This window comes from Pseudorca crassidens, chromosome 2 (genome assembly GCF_039906515.1).
Source record: "Pseudorca crassidens isolate mPseCra1 chromosome 2, mPseCra1.hap1, whole genome shotgun sequence".
NCBI lineage: Eukaryota > Metazoa > Chordata > Mammalia > Artiodactyla > Delphinidae > Pseudorca > Pseudorca crassidens.
In genome coordinates, this window is record NC_090297.1 from 25,802,615 (window position 1) to 25,825,154 (window position 22,540).

The 22,540-nt window shown below is 38.0% G+C and overlaps 1 protein-coding gene across 9 annotated transcripts in view; it reads left to right on the plus strand.

Moving 5' to 3' along the window:
• S100PBP (S100P binding protein) overlaps positions 1–20,501 on the plus strand; it is a 31,836-nt gene extending 11,335 nt beyond the window's left edge. For 8 of the 9 annotated variants that reach the window (XM_067725317.1, XM_067725316.1, XM_067725319.1 and 5 more), the window contains 2 exons: positions 15,586–15,673; positions 17,892–20,501. In XM_067725317.1, coding sequence (XP_067581418.1) covers positions 15,586–15,673; positions 17,892–18,033 — 230 coding nt within the window. In that variant the 3' untranslated portion in view covers positions 18,034–20,501. Of the gene's footprint in view, positions 1–2,206; positions 2,235–15,585; positions 15,674–17,891 lie in introns of those variants that run through there. The other variant, XM_067725325.1, reaches the window with a different exon arrangement.
• The last annotated feature ends 2,039 nt before the right edge of the window (positions 20,502–22,540 follow it).

A 22,540-nucleotide genomic window follows, 5' to 3' on the forward strand; every position in this document is an offset into this window, starting at 1 on the left:
GAACTCTGAGACATCAGCCAGAAGAATTTTATATTCCGGGGTCCTTTTATTTTTTACCCAGAGATTTCATTAAGCAGTCAAATACTGCTCATACTGATTACTTGGCCTTACGTGTGAGATCACTTTGCTTGAACTCAAGGACTTGTGGAACTAGAGACATCCCCACTCCCACCCCCCGCTGTCACTAGAGGGGCAAATTAAAAGAAGTTCGTCTATATTCAACCTCTGTGGAAGAGACTTGATCATTGCTTTCCCTCTATGAGGTGACTTACTTTCTTTTGTATCCTAGGCAGTTGACAATGATGATATCCAATCACATTTTTCTTTCTCATTTGGGGCATTTAGAAAAGAAAATTTCACAAGAAGAGCAGTGAGCAGCTGCTCATATTATTGCATCTTTTCCAGTCTCTTCCTCATTCAGCAGTCCCTCTTCCACTTTATCACAACAATCTATATGCCATAAGGAACGGCTAGAATAACTAGAATAGAGAAAAGTCAGCTTGCTTTAGTGGTCGGGAAAACAAAGTCTGGGCTAGAGTTAACTTCTGGGTTCATATCCTTGCACCACTGCTTACTGGCTTTGTGACCTTGAGCCAGTAAAAACTCAGTTTTCTCATTTATAAAATGGAGATAACAATGAGGCTTAGTTTATGGAAAAATTATACGTGAAAGTAGTAGTATAATGCATAGAACAGTACCTAGCCATAGCAACTAACATTTATTAAATATTTAGTAGTATTAGCAAGGAAGTGTATCTTCTCATACTGAAGTTTTTATAGGTAAAAATAGTGTGATGTCAGGTGTTTGCTTTTAAATCTAAAAACAAAACAAAATGAAAAAACTCAACCTGAAAGATTAGAGAAAACAGCCTTACAAAAATGTTGATAAATGAAGCTGAGTGATGGGGGGGGAGGCTTATTATACTATTCTCTACTTTTGTGTATATTTGAAATTTTCCATAATAAAAGGTTGGTTTTTGTTTGTTTGGTTGGTTGTTTTTTTAAGTGCATCTTTTGGGGGATTTCTTTTTTACATCTAAGAATTTTCAACATTACCAGTTACTCTAAAACCTTCATAGGCCTCCAGTGCTTGCTTCTGCCTTTCAGGAACCGAATGTGATACTAAATGCTGTGTCACTTTCCACTGCCTAATAGTCATACATCCAACATTTAAAGATTTTATAAACCATATTGCAGGGGGGGTGTGGGCATATTCTTTCTCTCCTCTCTTTATGTATGAATTACTGGGCAGCTAGAAGCAAAAAGAAGGAGCAGAGCGTCTCCTGCCCTTCTTCTTTGAGATGTTTAGTGCTATTTCACTATTTCACTTCAGGTTCCTTATTAGACACAGAGAAATTAATAGGGGGCAGGTTCAAAATTAGTTCCTATCAATTCAGTTTGAATCCTCTCCATTAGGTTAATCAATCATCTTCTTTTACTTTATCAATAATTATATATTATTGATAACAGAATAGAATAATGTAAATCATTCTTCAACTCTATTATTGTAATATAGGTATAATCTCTTTTTAGTTTAGTGCCACATGGGTCTTTAATAGCATTTATAAAGAAATACCAACCACTTCCTTTCTGACATCCCAGCTAATGGATAACTTTATATGGGATTATAAATTCTTAGAGTAGGAAAGGACCATTAAGATCTCCTTAATCTCCTAACATATAAATCTGTTCTGTATTATCTTTGCCAAGTGACCCTTCAGCCTTTGCTTAGAGTCTAATAGTGCAGAACTCATCACCTCATGAAGCAGGCCATTCATTGCTTAGAAAATTCTTTTTTTTTTTTAATTACAGTATAGTTGATTTACAATGTTGTATTAGTTTCAGGTGTACAGCAAAGTGATTCACTTATACATACACATATGTTCATTCTTTTTTAGATTCTTTTCAGAAAATTCTAATTGTTAGAAAATTAGTCCTTACATTGAGCCAAACTGTGCTTCCTTATAATTTCCAATGGTAGTTCCTAGTTCTGCCCTCTAAGATCCCAAAATATAACTACTCTCTTCCATTTACTTAATGTATTAGGGACCTTTCCATGTTAAATATCTCAAATTAAGATTTTTTAATGATTATGAAGTATCATTTATTATTCCATCTTGATAATTAGCTTATGTCCATTTTCATTAGTAATGCTGCAGTGAACATTCTGGTTCATAAATGTTTATGTACAACTCTTATTTCTATAGGATGAATGCCTAGAAGTGGAATTGCTGGGTAGAGTATATAAACATTTTTAAAACTTTCATTACACGTTACCAGATTGTCCTGCCCAAAAAAATTGTATTAATTTTTGTCACCAATTTGACAGGTAAATTTTAACATTTTTTTTTAATAATTAATGAGGTTAAACATTTTTCACATGTTTCTTGGCAATTTATATTTAATCATAATTTCTTAAAATTATCTAATATCTAGTCCATATTCCAGTTTCCCCTGTTTTCCCAAAAATGTCTTCTTGTAAATTGTTCAAACAAGATCTAATCAAGGTTCATGTGTTTAGTTATTGTCTCTTTAGTCTCTCTTAATCTAGGTCACTTGGTTTGTAGTTTGTCCCACCTTCTGAATTGCGTCTGATTGTTTCCTCGTGGCGTTGTTTAACTTGTTCCTCCATCCCCTATATTTTCTGTAAACTGGAAGTTGGGTCTAGAGGAGGGATTAGATTCAGACTAAGCGTTTAAAATAAGCTGGAATAATTCATAGGTACCATTGTGTGTTCATCCCATATCAGATAAGGAGGCACCACCTAATGACAGATTGTTCTACTAATAGTGATGCTAAGTTTGATCACTTTGTTAAAGTGTTAACTGCCATATCTTTCCATTCTAAGGTACATTTTCCCCTTTGTAATTAGTAAGTCATCTGTGGGGTGATTCCTTGGTACCATTTGAATATCCTGTTCCACAACAATTGTTCACCTAATGGTTTGAGCATTCATTGGTGATCTCTGCTGGAATCAGCTACTACACAGAGTTGCATAGAAAATGTTTGTTTTCTAAATATATCGTTTCTTCTACAAGTACTAGCTAGCATACTTGTATGAAGATTTCAATTTTTTTTTTAGTATCACTATTATCTCATGAATTAAAAAAAATCAATGTCTTCTAATCAATTATAGTCAGTATTCTTTTTGATGCTCAATTTGTCCCAGTTTTGACCAATGAGAAATCCTTCAAGCGGGCTCATGTGTTTTCTGACATGACCCGTTAGTCTTTTTTTTTTAATTGTGGTAAAAAAAAGTAACATAAAATTTACCATCTTAACCATTTTTAAGTGTATAGTTTAGTAGTGTTAAGTTTATTCACATTGTTGTGAAACAGATCTCTAGAACTTTTTTATCTTGCAAATCTCAAACTCTATACCCGTTAAAAAATAACTAGCCTTCCCCTGCCACTCCCCCAAAGCCCCTGGTAATCACCATTCTACTTTTTTTTGAAAAATAAATTTATTTATTTAATTTATTTTTGGCTGCATTGGGTCTTCATTGCTGTGTGCGGGCTTTCTCTAGTTGTGGTGAGTGGGGGCTACTCTTCGTTGTGGTGCGCGGGCTTCTCACTGCGGTGGCTTCTCTTGTTGCAGAGCATGGGCTCTAGGCTCGCGGGCTTCAGTAGTTGTGGCACACAGGCTCTAGAGCACAGGCTCAGTAGTTGTGGCGCACGGGCTTAGTTGCTCTGCAGCATGTGGGATCGTCCCAGACCAGGGCTGGAACCCGTGTCCCCTGCATTGGCAGAGGGATTCTTAACCACTGCACCACCAGGAAGTCCTCAGTGGGCCTTTTTAATTTGGATATATATTTCTCAGTTCTGAGAATTTCTTATATTTCTTTGATAATTGTTTCTTCTCTGTATAATCTACTCTCACTTTAAGAAATTCCTAATAGTTAGATATTGAACTTCCAAGGATTGATCTTCTATGTCTCTTACTTTTTCTTTCCCTTTTCTGTCTCTGTCTCTTTATTCTATTTTCTGGGATATTTTCTATTCTTACTAACTTCTTTATTTTTACATTCACATTTATGACTTCTAAGAATTCTTTCCTGTTTTGTTCTTTTTTTTATGTTCTTATTTTATGAATTTCTTACCTCTCTCAAGATATTTTTTCTCTCTTGAGTTTTAATTGAAATACAATAAACTGCACAAACTTAAAGTATACAGTTTGTTGAATTTTGACATATGTAAACACCCATGAAACTATCACTGCAATCAAGAAAAACATACTGTAACACCCCAAAATTTCTTCGTGCCCTTTTGTGATTCCTTCATCCTGCCTTTCCTTGCTCCCTCCACTCCCCAGGCAACTGCTGAGCTGCTGTCACTGTATACTCTTTTTTGAGCCTGGCTTCTTTCTTAAAACATAATTATTTTGCAGTTAATCATTTTCTTGGTAGTTTATTCCTTTTTATTGCTGAGTAGTATTCCATTATATAGATATACCACAATTTGTTTATCCATTCATCTAATGATGGGCATTTGGATTGTTTCCAATTTTTGGCTATTTAAATAAAGCTGTTATAAACATTCATGTACAAATCTTTGTATGGATATGCTTTCAAATGACTGGGTCATACAGTAGGTATGTTTAACTTTTTGAGAACCTACCAAACTGTTTTCCAAAGTGGTACCATTTTATATACCCACCAGCAGTGTATGAATTCCAGTTACTCCCATCTTTACCAAGATTGTTGCTAGTATATGGAAATTCAGTTGATATTTGTACATTTTTATTAGAAACAGGTATTGGGTTTTATTAAATACTTTCTCTGCATCTACTGAGATAATCATATAATGTTAGAGAATTGTATTATTTGATTTTCCAGTATTAAACCAATCTTGCATTCCTGGTCTTAAGCATTCTGCACTTGGTCTTAAAGTATTATCCTTGTACTAATAGTGTTGGGTTGATTTGCTAAAATTTTGTTATGAATCTATCTTCATAAGGGATATGGTCTGTACTTTTCTTGTAATTTCTTTGTGTCATCTTGGTAGCAGAGTAATGGTGGCCTCACAGAGTGAATTGGGAAGTATTTCCACCTCTTCAATTTTTTGGAAGAATTTGTATAATAGAAGAACTGGTATCTCTTTTTGGGTGAGCTTTGGTAGTCTTTCAAGGAATTTGTTTATTTCATCTAAGTTATTAAATTTATTGGCATTAAGGTTAATAATACTCTGTTATTAACCTTTTATATAGTATCTAGTGATACCATCTTTCCCATTTTTAGTATTGGTCATTTGTGTTTTCTCTCTTCCAATCAGTCTGGCTAAAACTTTATCAACATTATTATTTTTCTTTTTTAAAAAAACAGCTTTTTCATTGATTTTTCTCTGTTTTTCTGTTTCATTAATTTCCATTCTGATATATTTTTTTGTGTGTGGTACGTGGGCCTCTCACCACTGTGGCCTCTCCCGTTGTGGAGCACAGGCTCCGGACGCGCAGGCTCAGCGGCCATGGCTCACGGGCCTAGCTGCTCCACGTCATGTGGGATATTCCCGGGTGGGGGCACGAACCTGTGTCCCCTGCATCAGCAGGCGGACTCCCAACCACTGTGCCACCAGGGAAGCCCCCATTCTGATATTTATTACTTCCCTTTTTCTGCTTACTCAGAGTTTCATTTGCTCTTCTTTTTCTAGTTTCTGTAGACGGTTGCTAAGATCATTCATTTGAGACCTTTCTTTTCCAATTTAGTGAGGGATGTTAGGAGCAAGAAGAGATAAACTCATGCAGTCAACCTGTTATATTTATCTGGAAGTATGCATTAACTTTTTTTCTTTTTTTAAATCAACTTTAATGTGGTATGTTTTACATGCAATAAAATGTACCCATTTTAAGTGTACTTGGTGAGTTTTGACAGAACTATGCACTTGTGAGATCATCACAGCAATCAAGCTTGATAGAACATTCCCACCACCCTAAAAATTTCCCTTGTGTTCCATCCCAGTCAATCTGTCCCTGCCTCCACTTCAGCTCTAGGAAAGCACTGATTTCTTTTTGGTCATTATAGATTAGATTTGTCTTTTCTAGAGTTACATATAAATGGAATCATGCAGTATGTGCTCTTTTGTGTTTGGTTTCTTTTACTTGGAGTAGTTTTTTAAAACAACAAGAAACAACTCCATGTTGTTGCATGTATGTTCTATACATCCACTGCTGAATTTTTCCTTGTATGAATATACCACAGTTTAATCATTTGTTGATGGACATTTCTGTTTCTAGCTTTTGATTATTATGAATAAAGCATCTATAAACATTCATATATGGGTTTTTTGTGTGAACATGTGTTCATTTCTCTAGGGAAAATAATTAGGAGTGAAATTGCTGAGTCATTTAGTATGTGTTTTTTTTAACTGTATTGGAAACTTCCAAACTGTTTTCCAAAGTGATTATACTATTTTATGGCTTTTTTAAGGCAAAGGTTAGGTTCTCTTTTTTTAATATGAATATCTAAGTGTTCTAACACCATTTATTGAAAAAATTATTCTTTCCATGTGTTTATTTCTGACTTCTCTATTCTGTTCCATTAATATATGTGTATTTTCTTATGTCAATATTACACTGTCTTGATTACTGTAACTTTATAGTAAGTCTTAAAATTGTTTGGTCCTTTGAATTTCCATAATTTTTTAAAATCAATTTCATCTTGTCAATTTGTTAAAAAAAAATACCTGTTGGGTATTTCACTGGGATTGTGTTGAATCTGTAGAACAATTTGGGGAAAGTTGATATCATAACAATATTGAGCCTTCCAGTCCATGAACAGGATATAGTTCTCAATTTATTTATGTCTTTAATTTCTCAGCAGTTTTTTGTACAGGTCTTGTACATATTTTGTTAAATTAATTCATAAGTATCTTATGCTTTTTTATGGTATTGTAAGTGATACTTTTTAATTTTCAATTTCTAGCTGGTCATTGCTAGCATATAGATATACAGTTGATTTTTTATGTTGACCTTGTGTCCTACAACCAAGCTAAGTTTTTCTATTACTTTTGGTAACTTTTTAATAGACCCCTTAGAAGTTTCTTTGTTAACATGACTTTATCTGCAAATAAGGACAGTGTATTTCTTCCTTTCCAATCTATAAGCCTTTTTTATTTCTTGCCTTACAGCACTGACTAGGATCTCTAGTACATTAAGTATGATATTAGATGTAGATTCATCATAGATGCTCTTTATCAGGTGAGGAAGTTCCCCTTCTATTTGTAGTTTGGTGGGAGTTTTTATCATGAATGAATGATGAACTTTGTCAAATGAATTTTCTGCATTTATTTGGATCATATTGTGTTTCTCCTTTATTTTGTAACACAGTGTACTACATTTATTACTTTTTTTTGACTGTTAGGCCAACTTGCATTCCTGGGGTAAAGTCACTGGGTCTTGATGAATTATCCTTTAGTCAATTTGCTAGTATTTTTAAGGGTTTTTATGTCTTGTTTATGAGGAATATTGGTCTTCAATTTTTCTTGTATGTACTGTCTTCCTCTGGTTTAAGTATCATGGTGATGCTGGCTTCATAAATTTAGTTGGGAGTTGTTTTCTCCTCAGTTTCTCAGTTTGTGCAGGATTGGTATTGTTTCTTCCTTTAAATGTTTGGTAGAATTTACCAATAAAGCCTAGAGTTTTCTTTTTGGCAAGGTTTGTAACTACAGATGTAATAGATACCGGGCTTTTCAGAATTTCTTTATCTTGGTAATTTGTATCTTACAAGGAATTTGTCCATTTTATCTAAGTTGATGAATTTATTGGCATAAAATTATTCATTAAAAATTTCCTTATTATTCCTTTAATTACTGTAAGATCTGTAGTGATGTTCACTGTTTCATTTCTAATATTGGTAATTTGTCTTTTTTTTCTTAAACAAATCTAGTTAAAGGTTTATCAATTTTACTAATTTTTTCCCCAAAGTAAGTTTTTAGTTTCATATTTCTATGTTGTTGGTTATTTTCTTTTCTTCTCTTTATTATTTCTTTTCCATTTACTTTGGCTTTAATTTGTTCTTGTTCTCTAGATTTTTTTTTTTTTTGTGGTATGCGGGCCTCTCACTGTTGTGGCCTCTCCTGTTGCGGAGCACAGGCTCCAGACACGCAGGCTCAGCAGCCATGGCTCACAGGCACAGCCGCTCCGCGGCATGTGGGATCCTCCCGGACCTGGGCACGAACCCACGTCCCCTGCATCGGCAGGCGGACTCTCAACCACGGCGCCACCAGGGAAGCCCCTCTCTAGATTTTTAATGTGGAAACTTATGTCATTGATTTGAGACCTTTCTAAGTCTCAAGTTTCCCTTTAAGTGCTACTTAGGTGCATGTCACAAATTTGATGTGTTTTCATTTTCATTTGGTTCAAAGCAATTTCTAATTTCCCTTGTGATTTCTTGTTTGACCTGTGGGTTATTTAGAAGTGTGTTGCTTAATTTCCAAATATTTAGGAGTTTTCAGCTATCTTCCTATTATTAATTTCTAGTTTAATTCTGTTGTGGTTAGAGAATATACTTGGTGTGATTTCAATCCTTTTAAATATACTGGGGCTTACTTTATAGGCCAGCATATGGTCTATCTTGGTGAATGGTCCATGTGTACTTGAAAATGTATATTCTGATGTTGGTAGAGTGTTCTATAAATTTCAATAAGGTTTTGTTGGTTGATGGTAGTTATCAATTCTATATCTTTACAGATTTTCTCATTAAAAGAAGAGTTCATATCTTCAACCCTAGTTGTGGATGTTTTTGTTCCTCCTTTCAGTTCTGTCATTTTTGCCTCATGTATTTTGAAACGCTGCCATTAGATGCATATACATTTAGCAATACTATGTCCTCGTGAAGAATTGACCCCTTTATCATTATGAACTGTCTCTTTTTACTCTTAGTAATATTCCTTGTTTTAGAGTTTAATTTGTCTGATTTAAATAGCCATTCAAGCTTTCTTTTGACTAGTGTTTGCATGATATGTTTTTTTCATCCTTTTACTTTTAAACTATCTATATGTTTAAAGTGGATGTCTTGTAGACAGCATATAGTTGAGTCTTGTTTCCCCCTGGTCTCACAATCTGTCTTTTAATTCAAGTGTTAGTCCGGTCACATTTAATGTAATTATCGGTTGGATTTAAATCTACCATCTTACTACTTGTTTTCTATTTGTCTATATGTTCGTTGTTTCTTCTTTCATCTTTTCCTGGTTTTTTTTTTTTTTTTGAGTATTTTTTTAGTATTCTGTTTTATCTCCATGCTTGACTTATTACCTATACCTCTTTGTTTTATTTTCAGTGGTTGTTCTAGGGTAGTAGTTCTCACAGTTTCTGGTCTCAGGACTTGTTTACACTCTTCCAGATCATTCATACTCTTAAAAATTGAGGACCCCAAAATGTTTTTGTTTGTTTGCATTGTATCTATCTATATGCAACCATATTAAAAGTTATAACTGGTAAATTGTTAAAATATTTATTAATATATTTTAAGATAATTCATTGCATGTTAACAATGTTTTTATTAAAAATAACTATAATTTTCAAAACAAAACCAAAAGTTTAGGGAGAAGAATGCATTGATTTACATTTTTGCAGATTTTTTTTAACATCTAGCTTAATAGAAAACTACCAGATTCTCATATGTGAATCTGCATTCCATATCATGTTGTGTAGCCTCTTGAAAACTCCCCAGTACACTTTTGAGAGATTGCAAGTAGTAAAAACAAATAACATCTTAGTGCTGTTATGAAAATAATTTTGATCTTGTGAAGCCTCAGAAGGGTGTTGAGGACTCCCACAGATCCTGGGACATACTTTGAGAACTGTTGCTCTATAGTTTACAATACAGATCTTTAACTTTAATCAGTCTACCTGCAAATAATATACCACTTAACATATACTGTAAGGCCCTAACAATAGTACCCTTACAAATCTCCATTTTTTGTTACTGTTTTTATACATATATTATAAACTCTTCAATACATTATTGCTTTTACTTTATTTTTTTGTTTTCTTAAAATATTTATTTATTGATTTTGGCTGCTCCAGGTCTTAGTTGTGGCACGTGGGATCTTCACTGTGGCATGCAGACTCTTAGTTGCAGCATGTAGACTCTTAGTTGCGGCATACACGTGGGATCTAGTTCCCTGACCAGGGATCGAACCCGGGCCCCCTGCATTGGGGGCACGGAACCTTACCCACTGGAACACCAGGGCAGTCCCTGATTATTGCTTTTACTTTAAACAGTTATCTTTTAAAGACACTTTTTAAATGAGAAAAGGGCTTTTGTATTTACTCACATATTTACCATTTCCAGTGCTCTTGATTCCTTTCCATCTCATATTTTCTTTTTTCCTGATGAACTCCTTTTACTGTCTTATAGTGCAGGTCTGCTGTTGTGAAGCCTCTCTGCTTTTGTTTACTTATTTTATATTTGTTTTGCCTTCATTAAAAAAAAACTTTTTATTTTGAAAAATTATAAACTCATAGACTCATAAGAAGTTTTGAGTCTCACCTCAATTGTTTCCTTTCCCTTAGGGATTACAGTTCTGAGCAGTCTGAATATAGTTGTTTCATACATTTTGCCCAGTCTCTAGTTCCTTACAGTGGAGGTATGCCCATTCATTATGATTAGAAGTGGAAGTCTGCTTTGATTTTTACTGAAGACCATAAGCAGCAGTGATTATGTAAATTCTGTTTCTACATTTGCCATTACTGTTGAGAACATTCATACATTGTTCAATATCCCCTGTACAATACAACACTGCAGAAATGAGTTATATAATAATTCCTGTTTCTTTCTTTTGTTTTTTGCCTTGTATGCATGGAAAAAATCAGTCAAGATTTGTACTAGATCATCACACTTTTGTTGGCCTGGATGTTTGCATTCTGGCTTTCTACTTAATCTTTTTTTCCTTTTTTTTTGACCACACTATGCGACTTGTGGGATGTGGGATCTTAGTTCCCCGACCAGATATTGAACCCGGCCCATCAGCAGTGAGAGCATGGAGACCTAACCACTGGGCAGCCAGGGAATTCCCTATTCCTATTCTATTAATCTTTTTGTAAAAGCAATAGCCTATACCCCTGTAGCACATTTTTTTTTCTTTCCTTCCCTCTTCATTCCCTCCCCTGTATTAGGTAGTTTTTTGATTGCATTGAATAAAGACATTGTGATTGCCTTTAAGTAACTGAGTTTAAGGATTTACAGGAAAAGATGAAGATTAGAGGCTCAGCTACATAGCTTGGCCTCATAATAAAAAGAATCAACCATAGAGCCAGGCCCCTTCAGAAATGGATGCCTTTGTTTCCTTTTCAATAGGTTTTCCCTGCTGAGTTAGTGATTCTGGTACTTCTAATCTTATCTATCTCTATGACTAGTGCTTCTGCTGCTCTCTATTAGCTATCTCAAGTGTCTGTCCTCTCCTAGAGCCCTACCTCTGTGTGCTGTTCTCTCTCTTGTTCTCATTATTAAAGCTCACATTCACATTCCAAGGGAGAGTATCTGATTGATTCACTTAATGACCTGTTGGTGCCAGGCCAGATCTTAGGTCATTAGCCAGCAGAGAGAGTCTCTGTTCTTGGTCATGTGGTACAAAGTATGGTGATGTATAAGACCTGTCAGAAGGGCCATTGGCATAGCAAGCATTCAGCATTATTATTACTCCTCCTTTATAACAGCTGCATATTTATAGATTGTTTCGGTGAACCGCTGATCTCATCTCTGAAATGTTGAGGTTTTTTTCTCCTAATTTCATTCTTAGATGAATTTCATTCTTAGCCACAAAACAAAGGACAGTCTTCACCACCTTTTAGCCACAACTTAAAATAAACCCATCGTACTGATTGTTGGTCCAAGAAAGCCCATCTGTTGGAAACTATGAAAAGAGAAAATTTAAATGTTTCTATTCTTGTTAGCATCTCTAAATTTGGAGGAAGAAGAGATTGAAGCTATGAGCTGAAATAAGGTTTTTGGATTAATAGCCCCACATGGGTTTGAATCCTGGCTTTCCCATTTACTAGATGATAGATGAGTATCTTTTCTAAGCTTCAGTTTATTCATGAATAAAATGGAGATAATGGTATTTGCCTCATGTGGTTGTTAGGATTAAGTGATAAGATACATGGAAAGCAGTTAGCAAAGTGCCTGGCACATAATAAATGCTTGATAAATATTAGCTCCCATTATCTCTAGATCATTAACCCTTATTAATAATAAAGGTTACCCTGGTACATCAGTTAAGTTCTTAGTGCTAATGAAAACTAACATTTCTTGGTACATAAGCCGAGACAATAGTTATTGAGCCTTTGTTTACTCAGCGCTGTGCTGAGGTACCAACTGGATATACAAGACATATTGCAATGTGATTCTTGCTTTCTAATCCCCACAGTGAAATGTCAGTCCTAGAAAATTTTTCAGGAAACTCAACCCTATGATGGTATTCTGTTATTGGAATTTGGACTCTGTCACTAGCTGTGTAACCTTGGACCAATTACTTCTCTGTGCCTCTTCATCTGTAAATTGGGGGAAATACCTCATAGGATTATTGTAAGGAATAAATATGTTAATATATGTAAAGCACATAGGATACTGCCTGATACATGGTAAATGCTGTATGTAAGTTGCTGCTGCTAGATTATGACGCCTAGCAGTTGAATACTTGAAGCCTCATTGGGCCTAATTGATCAGTCTTTTTCTTCTTTTAGTTTAAAGTGAATAGGTTTCTTTGTAGGAGGTTTATAGGTATATCTTTAGTCTCCATCGTCAGGACAGTTTTATAGAGTCTACGTGGTAAGAGATGAGTAAGCTGAAGGACATGGTCTACAGATAATCTTGTCCCATTTGAGACTGGACACCAGACTTTCCATATCTTGCCAGCCCTCCTTTGGTGATGCTTTGGCAAGAAAAATGTATCTTGAAATTCTTGGAAAGCTGATTTCTCACCATTGAAATGTCCTTTTTGTGGGGGCTAGAGGGAGGGGGATGCTAGTGATATGAAAGTATGGTAAAGGAAAAGCAATTTGAGTAGAGACCTTTGATTTTAGCTTAACAAATCAAACAGGCAAGGGATTTTCTAATCAAAAGCTACTTCTCTCTTAAAGGGAAAACTCATTTCTTTCTTTCTTTTTTTTTTTTTGGTGGTACGCGGGCCTCTCACTATTGTGGCCTCTCCCGCTGCGGAGCACAGGCTCCGGACGCGCAGGCTCAGCGGCCATGGCTCACGGGCCCAGCCGCTCCGCGGCATGTGGGATCTTCCCGCACCAAGGCACGAACCCGTGTCCCCTGCATCGGCAGGCGGACTTTCAACTACTGCACCACCAGGGAAGCCCAGGAAAACCCATTTCTGATTTGTATTTCCTTTTCAAGAAGTGAGATAATATGTTTTATTTCCATATTAGTGAGATTGAGCATCTTTTCATTACGTTTATTGATTACTTGTATTAGTTTTGAGAATTACCTATTCATGTCCTTGACCTCTTTTGTTTTGTTTGATGAGGAGACTTATCTTTGCAGAATAAGGACAGTAAACCCTTGCAAATACGTTTCAGGTACATTTTTCATTTTGTCAGTTGTCTTCTTTTACCCTTGGTTGTGCTTTTTTATTTTAACTGCATAGAAACATTTAATGTAATGAATCTATAAATTTTTGCTGAAAAGTATCATCTCATTATGGTTAGAGAATTTCTGCTGAGTGTTATAAAGCATGTCATAGTTTATATGTAGACTGATCCACTTAATAAGCATTTTTTCCTTATAAATAGGTGATTGATTGTCACAGGCTTTGAAGAGTCTTTGCAAACTAACATAGTCCCGAGGCTGTAACACCATAATAATAATAGCTACCACTTACTGCACACTGCCTGAGTGCCAGAAGATATGCTAGGTCTTTTATGTACTATATCCCTAATATTTAAGTTCAAGCAAAATATTATTATTGTCCACATTTCATAGATAAGAGGAATGATTTACCCAGGGTTACAGAGCTAGTTAGTGGCTGGATTGGAATTTTAACTCAAGTCTGCCTAAACTCCAAAGTATATACTTTTTCTACAGAGTTGGGCTTCTTGAGGCTTCAAATAAATTATACTGGTCCTAAAAGTTAAGTAAATATCTTCTACCAGAACATGAAAAGATGGTCTGTCGCCTAGTTTGACAGCTCTTGGTTCCTGAGAGCAGGGTAGATACGATAATGAGAAGTATGTAAACCAGCTGAAAGAAGGGTCTCCACTGTCTAGGGCAGAGGTTTTCAAAATGTGGTTCCCAGACCAGCAGCAGCAGTAGCATCACTTGGGCGTTTGTTACAAAAGCAAATTCCCATGTCCCACTCCAGACCTACAGAATCAGAAACTGAGGTTGGGGCCCAGCAACCTGTTTTATATTTGCAGCTGATTATGATGCATGTTAAAATTTGAGAGCCACTGGTCTAGGGGAATTATTCTCTCTAACCATAATTTTTGGCTTTGTGAGCTTCAGCCGAATTCTCAGCCCTTAAGTGCAAAATAAGCATTATCAAATAGTGGCAAAAGCATGGAATCTAAAAAGAGCCAGTTTTTAGTCCAGTTTAATAATCATTTAAGGCAAGTTCACCTCCCTGAGCCATAGTTTCCCATCTCTAAAATGATTTTAATAAAAATCTATCTCCCGGGCTTCCCTGGTGGCGCAGTGGTTGAGAGTCTGCCTGCCGATGCAGGGGACACGGGTTCGTGCCCTGGTCTGGGAAGATCCCACATGCCGCGGAGCGGCTGGGCCCATGAGCCATGGCCGCTGAGCCTGCGCGTCCGGAGCCTGTGCTCCGCAGCGGGAGAGGCCACAACAGTGAGAGGCCCGTGTACCGCAAAAAAAAAAAAAAAAAAAAAAAAATCTATCTCCCTACAAGATATTTTTTTCAGAATTAGTAAGATAACATGTATAGTGCCTAGCACCTTGCCTGGCTCCCAGGTGTTTGAGAAATTGCCTCCAGTTATTTTTCTTGCTAAGCAAAAAGCCCCTACCCGCCTTCTATTCTCAACTTCTCTTGTTTCTTGAATGTATTTTGCTGTCTTGTGTCTCTGGGCCTTTATTTTAGCTATTTCTACTGGATATCCCTACCTCCCACCCCTCCCACTAACGTCTATACATCCTTTAGATCCCTGCTTATAATTTACTTCCCCTGGAGGGGACTTTCTCTAACCCCCACTCCCCAGTCTCTGTACTCATAGCAGCATGTATTTCTCCTGTCACTACATATCAAAGTTTTTGGAAACTGGTTTTTGCCCAGTTTTGCAAAGTTTTTGCCCGTCTTCTGTATAAACTTCATTGGGCAGGTCCAGTGTCTTGTCTGTACCATATTCTAGGACCCAGTAAAGTTTCTCACACATTATAGGAGCTAATAAATTAATGTTGAATGAATGAATGGTGGCTGTCATTATTGCTGCTTCTTCATCATCATATCATCCAAGAGCAAGCTCTCTTCTCTGGCTTATAGTTTCTGTGCTGACTGCTTGTGATAATCATAAATAGATAGTATTAGGACCAGTGCCTGTTTTCTCCTTCCCTGAAAGTACATGTTTTGACCTAGGCTGACACGGTAGTTCACTGAGCTGCTTCCTAACCACTGATCTCTCTGTATCACAGGTACCTTGGGGGAGCTGTGTGCCTTGATGGGTCAAGTTCATCACATGCAGAACCCAAAATGGCAGCATCCTTCGGACCTCACCAGGCGGTGAGTGGGTGTTTAGAAGAAGGAAGAAAAGGGTAGAATTTTGCTACAGGAGAAATGTGGTAGGGCTTTGGTAGGGCTGTAATCATTGTTTAATTCCAGAGGTAGAAAAAGAAGTGATATAGTATAATAGAATAAGAATTGGACTGAAATTCAGGAAACCTGGGATCTAATACTGGCTTTGCACTTTTTAACTAGCTATGTGATTTTGATCAAATCACTTCATTTCTCTGGTCCTCACAACAGTAAAATTAAGATATTGGACTAATTGATGTCAAAGAGCCTTTCTAGTCCTGAAATCTTCTGGTTTCTTGATGTAGTGTGGTTTTACAGATTTATTCAGTTACTTGATCCAATTATTCAGAGACCTTGGAGTCATCTGTGATTCCTTTCTCTCTTATTCCATAGGCAGTGCATTAGCAAATTCTATAAGCTCTACGTATAATATATCCAAAACCTGATCATTTCTCAATCATTTTCACTTGGATTGTTGCAAGTCTCCTAAATGGTCTCCCTACTTCTGCCCTTGCCTGTCTACTGTTCTCAACTCAAGCAGCCAGAGAAATTCTTTTAAAGCATAAGTCAGATTCTCTCTTCTTTGCACAGAGTTTTCCAGTGGCTTCCCATCTCCATGATCACAAGTGCCTATATGTTTTGGTCTAGGCTGACTTGGTTAGCTCACCACCCTCATCTCCTCTACTATTCACTTTGCTCACTCTGCTCTAGTCACACTGGATTCCTTGCTATTTCTGTTTTTCATACTGTTTAGTTTATTTATTTATTTATTTTTGGCTGCATTGGGTCTTCGTTGCTGTGCGCGGGCTTTCTCTAGTTGCAGCGAGCGGGGGCTACTCTTCATTGCGGTGCTTGGGCTTCTCATTGCGGTGGCTTCTCTTGTCATGGTGCACAGGCTCTAGGCGCACGGGCTTCAGTAGTTGTGGCTCACGGGCTCTAGAGCGCAGGCTCAATAGTTGTGGTGCACAGGCTTAGTTGCTCTGCAGCATGTGGGATCTTCCTGGACCAGGGATCGAACCGGTGTCCCCTGCATTGGCAGGTGGATTCTTAACCACTGCGCCACCAGGGAAGTCTCTCCTTGCTATTTTTCAAGTATGTCAGACGTACTCCCACATCAGGGCCTTTAAACTTAGTGTTTTCTTTATAGTTGCCAAAATGACAGCAGTACTCGGAAAGGCAGTGTTGTGTAATAGTTATTAAATTCTGCAGTCAGATGTGAATTCAAATCCAGGCTCTTCTACTTACTCCACTCTACGACCTTGGGGAAGTTATTTTACCTGAGGCTTAGTTTCCTATCCTGTATAAGGAGTTAATGAGAGTACTTTTCTGGTAGGATTGTCATTAGGATTAAATGGTGTGAAATGTTTAAAGAATTCAGCAAGTATTTGCATATAGGGCTAGATAAATACCAAGTACTGTTAAAATTATTTTCAACCTGGGCTATTCCCCATAATCACCTATGGAGATGTCTAAAAATACAGATGTCCAGGGCTTGACTCAAGGGATTCTAAGTTATTAAGTCTAAGGGTGGAGAGAGGGGCCAAGAATCTATATCTTTACATTAAAGCTTCCCAGGTGGTTATTAGGACAAGCTGGAGTTGAGAATGGGGTGAAATTATCTCAGAGGGTCCTGCTCAGAACCCCAGCCCAGTACACAACTAAAGGAGGCTCTCAAGAAACTTTGAGTCTGTTCAGTTTCTAAACTTGCAGTGTGATTCTCACGTGATGCTTACCTTCTCTGGGAATTTTATTCTAATTTTAACTGCTGTGTCCTGAGCAACCTTGAGCTGTGTCAGACAGTGAAGTCCTATTGGAGGTACAGGTCTGATGCAAGCAATAAAATATAGATCCTGTTCTAAATGTTTCCAGAGGGAGAAAATGGGTTTTTCCTGCTTAAACATTATTATACATTATACATTGGGTTTTCTTAGAACATTCATGTATATGGACCATATCACCATAATACCTGTATGGGAATTAGGTGGCTTTGGAAATTGGAAGGAAATAGAACTTATAGTGTGACTTTCATATAAGGAAAATAATATAAAATTTCTAAAATTATGAGAATCGAAATATAAAATGAATATCCAATTTCCAAAAGTAACAGTATTCTTTAAATAGTTTTCTTGGCCTTTTTTGTATACAAATAACCATTCCAGCTGAAACCCTCATCTGTCCTCTTTTTATTTTCCCTCTCTGCTGATAGAAACTACGCCCGGTTCCGACAAAAGTCTCTGCAAAGATACAGTCTGACTCAGTGGGTTGACCAGAACATGCGAAGCCACCATCGGTTCCAGCGTCTACCAGATTTCCCGTATAGTTCATTTGTCTCCTCCCATCAGCAGTGAAGGTCCCTATCCAGGGTCCTGTCCAGAGCAGCGTCTCATCTTCTGCTGTTTTGTGCTTTGTAGATTTTGAAATTTATTTTTCACAACATTTTAATTTAAAGAACTCGTCACCTTTTGGAAATGCCCATTGCTGACTTGAAATTTTTTGTATAAGGTCCTTCCTGTTTATGTGTGTGTATGCATTTAAGCAGTGTTGAGTTGATAATAGTTTTAATTTTTTAATTTAAATTGAAGGTGGCTGCCGCCTGAAAGCCGGCATTAAGTCAAAACACCCAGGATCAAGCAAAACACCCACCTCTATGCAGAGGTGAAGTCTACTTCTGGTGCCCAAAAGAAATCATCTTTTAATCTCCTATGAGGAAGAGATTCTTTATCAGGCTGCAAGCCAGTGTTAATTATTGCTGATGACTTATAAATGGATACAAGTCACTTTTAACAACGCCTCTTACCTTTTTTATTTGAATCTCCGAATACCTGTCAGTATTTTAAAGTTGGTAATCCAGGACATCTGAAGTAGTTGAAAGGACAAATTAGAAGTGTAAATCTTTTCTTCTTTTTGTACCTACTAGCTGCCTTTATTTTTTGGCTTTTTTTTTTCATTCTTCATTAAATTTATTTTGCACAATAGTGTTTACAAATTTTGTACATCTTAACTCTAACAGAAGACTGGTGACTAACAACCCCTGTTGATTTGTGATCTTGTGACTGTCTGCCTTCTCTGCCTTTCTTCAAGGATATTCCTTCTTTTTTCCCCAGTGAACTTAGGGCTCTACTGGCATATTCCTGTATCCTGTTAGACATAGATATGCCTCTTAAGAACAGCCTTACTGTGCTTTTTATTGAAGAGCCACCCACCCAGAGTCTTGACTCTAGGACAGGCCAGAAAGCAGTGCTATTGAGAGGTGTCAGTTGGTCTTCAGTTTCATCTGCTGAACTCCAGTTCAAGTATGAGTTGACGTGTTAGTGAGCTTCCATCCTGTGGGAGAGACTTTGGAGAAGCTGTCTTTTGTCTCCATTATTAGTTAATAAGAGGTGCCTTTTGATCCAGGATCTCCTTACTTGGTCAAACCTCTGATGTACAGTTTTACAAAACTACTAAAGTGAATCTAAAATAGTTTTGATTAAGCCTGTGCACAAAGCATTACCGGATCTTAAGGGTAATGCTATATGCAGCTATCTTAATGGATGTCTTAGTAGTTTGTTATTCTCTTTACAGACAGCTCTAGACATCTATTGGGAGATTTTGCAGTCTGGCATTTGTGCTGTTGTTCACTCTGTGTGACGGTTGTACCTAGTTGCTATAGCACACAGCCTGTGATACTGGGCTCATTGCCTCTGTCTGGTTTTGTTGTTCCATCAGCCCCATCTTTGTATGCAAGTAACCCATCTTAAACATCCTACCCTGCTTTAGAAACTGATTTGGGAGAAACTTGGTCATAGTTACCAGTAAACTTAGATGGATATCCCTAAGTGTTAACTATTTCTATCCAGTCAAGGATTCTCTTTTCCTTCGACATCTGGTTTAGAGTCTGGGACCAAAATGCAAAGGAGAAGTTCTGTTCAAAGGCAAGAGTCAAAATCTGTTATTTCAGTTGGCATTTCCTATATCAGTCACTTCTCCAGGTTTCCGTAAATTAGTATGATGGAGTGGGACAAACATCCACCTTTGGAACTATAGCATAGTTAGAATTAATTGTTGCTGGAATAATTAGCATTGCAGCTGTCTTGTTCCCCACAGATAGCCAAGGAGTAAAGGGACAGCCTTTTGCTTAGGCAAAAGTCTAAGACTCATGTTCCTGCCTCCCTGGTACAGGAGGGTTTAAGACTGATGTGTAATGGGAGCATCGCCTTTGCCAAATCAAATGAGTGATGGGTTAACGAGAAAATGTGACAATCACATTTCCTCTTTGCTCAGATAATTCTGTTTTTCAAGCTTTAGCAGCTTAATTAAATCTGTTGGACTGGGGGAGGAGAGAACTGTTCCCTAGCGGTTAACATGGTATTCTTTAAGAAGAAAAACAAAGCCAAAGAAAACTCATTATCAGGCATGTTCGCCTTAAAGACGGTAGTGGGTAGAATCTGGAGTTTTAATCTGTTTTTAAAAGCTACATATCTCACATTTAGTGTTGGCCTCTAAGTCTAATTTTCATGTAGAATTCTTGCCGTGTTTTATTTACATAAGCGTTGTGTGCATTTAACTGCCTACCTAGCTTTCTTTATCTGTGATGACATTCTCGCCACGGGGGTCTTGACAATGCAGAGTAGGAATGTGCTGTTTACATAGTTTACTTGTATATAAAGAGCCTGAAATAACCTTAGTTTTGCATCTAATGCAGGCCCCAGTTTACTTTGGTTGTTGTCAGGATCAATTATGAAAGTGAAGTTTGGTGCCTCCTCTTTATCATGTATTTCTCCTTGTAGCAGTTGTATTTAATGTCATTGCAAAGAAATAAAAGTTCTTGTCGGTGGCTTATGTACCGTGGCCGTCTATTGCGGGCTCTGAAGGAGGGCTTCTTCCTTCTTTGTGCAGGTAGGTTAGTGGGGTGTGGGAGGGGCGGCAGTTAGTAGAATGTGGTACCGGGGAGGCGAGGGTGTGTGCTCCCTGTTCTTTTGAGGGTAAATTACAGTGTTAAGAAAGGCGTTCCAGCAGTTAAGAAATGTTGAAATTGATTGGGATTAGCAGCTACATATAGTGCACATCAGGAGCGTGACATAGGGAGAGCCTTAAATATCACTGTGCTGCTGTTTTTGCAGAGGGGGAAAATGGCTCAGCCCCATCACACAGACACTGCCTCGCATTCCTTCCTGTGGCTGATGGCTGACCCCGTGTCTCTCTGCCTCTCCAGAGCCAGCACTGATAAGGAAGAAACTGAGCTACCTGGGGCATTCTGCCTTTGAAAGGGATGTGAGAAACCAGAATTGATAGTTGTTCTTAACCCAACTTCTCCAGAAATTGTTCCTAGAACCTGGGGTGAAGGTTGGATAAGTGTGGGTAGATGTGGGAGACAGCGTTAGATCACTTTTGTGAACCGAAGCTTCTTAGACTCACCCCAGGAGCAAAGATGAAAAGGAAGGCAGTAAGAGCTTGTCACCTGTATTAGCCAATGCTTTACAGTCTCAGCTTGTGCTGAGACATTAAGTAGCAACATACTTGGATAGGCTTCTCTGTCCTGCTGTCCTGTAAGTTTTGTGGGGTTTTTTTGGTGGTACGCGGGCCTCTCACTGTTGTGGCCTCTCCCTTTGCGGGGCACAGGCTCCGGACGCGCAGGCTCAGCGGCCATGGCTCACGGGCCCAGCGGCTCCGCGGCATGTGGGACCCTCCCAGACCAGGGCACGAACCCGTGTCCCCTGCATCGGCAGGCGGACTCTCAACCACTGCGCCACCAGGGAAGCCCTGTCCTGTAAGTTTTTAACATGTAGCCTACAGTCCAGGTGAAAGCCTCAATATAAATTTTCTAAATACTCAGCTGTTTAATATTCTTGTCTGAATCCGAGGGTCCCTTGACCTATACATACACATATCCATTTTGTCCTCTCAGGTGTAGGTGTTCCTTTGTCCAGTAATTGCTTATTTCCTTTTTAGCAATGTGTTATTGTAGGCCTCAAAGGTTTCAGAGACTAGGCTGGATTCTCTGAGCTGGTGGCGTCCTTTACCCTCAGTTCGTTTTATGTTGTGGAGAAGTGAGGAGGAGGAGAAATGGACCTTCTCTAAAAGCTCATTCTCTAAACAGCCTGTTGTGAACTTTTACGGGAAGAAAAAGTCCCAACCACCTAAAACTAGAAAGCAGAGTTTCCTGCTTTTCTAAGAGAAAACAATTATTCCTAAGCTGATTCTAGGGTATGCTTGTTTTGTAGGCCAGAGCACCTGTCAGGAAAAAAATGTCCACTTGTCACAGGAAGTATCAACTGGCCAACGGTGGAATTCCTTAATTAAAAGCTCCCGCCCTGTCACTCCTCCCCACCTGTCTTCCCCCTATGACAACTGGAACATGCCACAGACAGAAAAATCTGACCCTCCCAGCACCCATTGGGAAGCGGTGGAATGTAATCTTTTGGACAACCTTTAAAGCCATCTAGTCCTGAAATGCTGTATCACTAAGGAATTATTTGTATACAAAGATCTCCTTCAATTCGGCTTCAAATAACATTTGAGGGTTTGGGAGTATTGTACCGATGGAGCTTGGGGGGTGGGGTGTCCCATTTACAAAAGCATTTTGTTCTTGGAGGCTACTTTTTAAAAGCAAAATCCAAAATCTGTCAAATAGGTTTATAGAGGGTGAGAAAGTAGAAGTCTGAAACATTACGTGACTGGGGTGGTGAGATGTTAAATATTTCTGTAAAGGGTTGAACTAGAGATCATACAAGTGGGTTCGAAAGGAGGCCTACGCTGAAAAGCTGGGGTTGAGGGGACGACTGGAGAGAGGAAAGACTCGTGCCTCATAGAAACACCAGTCCTCCTTCCTTTCCGTAGACCCCGGGGTCTGTCTCCTGTCCCATAAGGAAACCC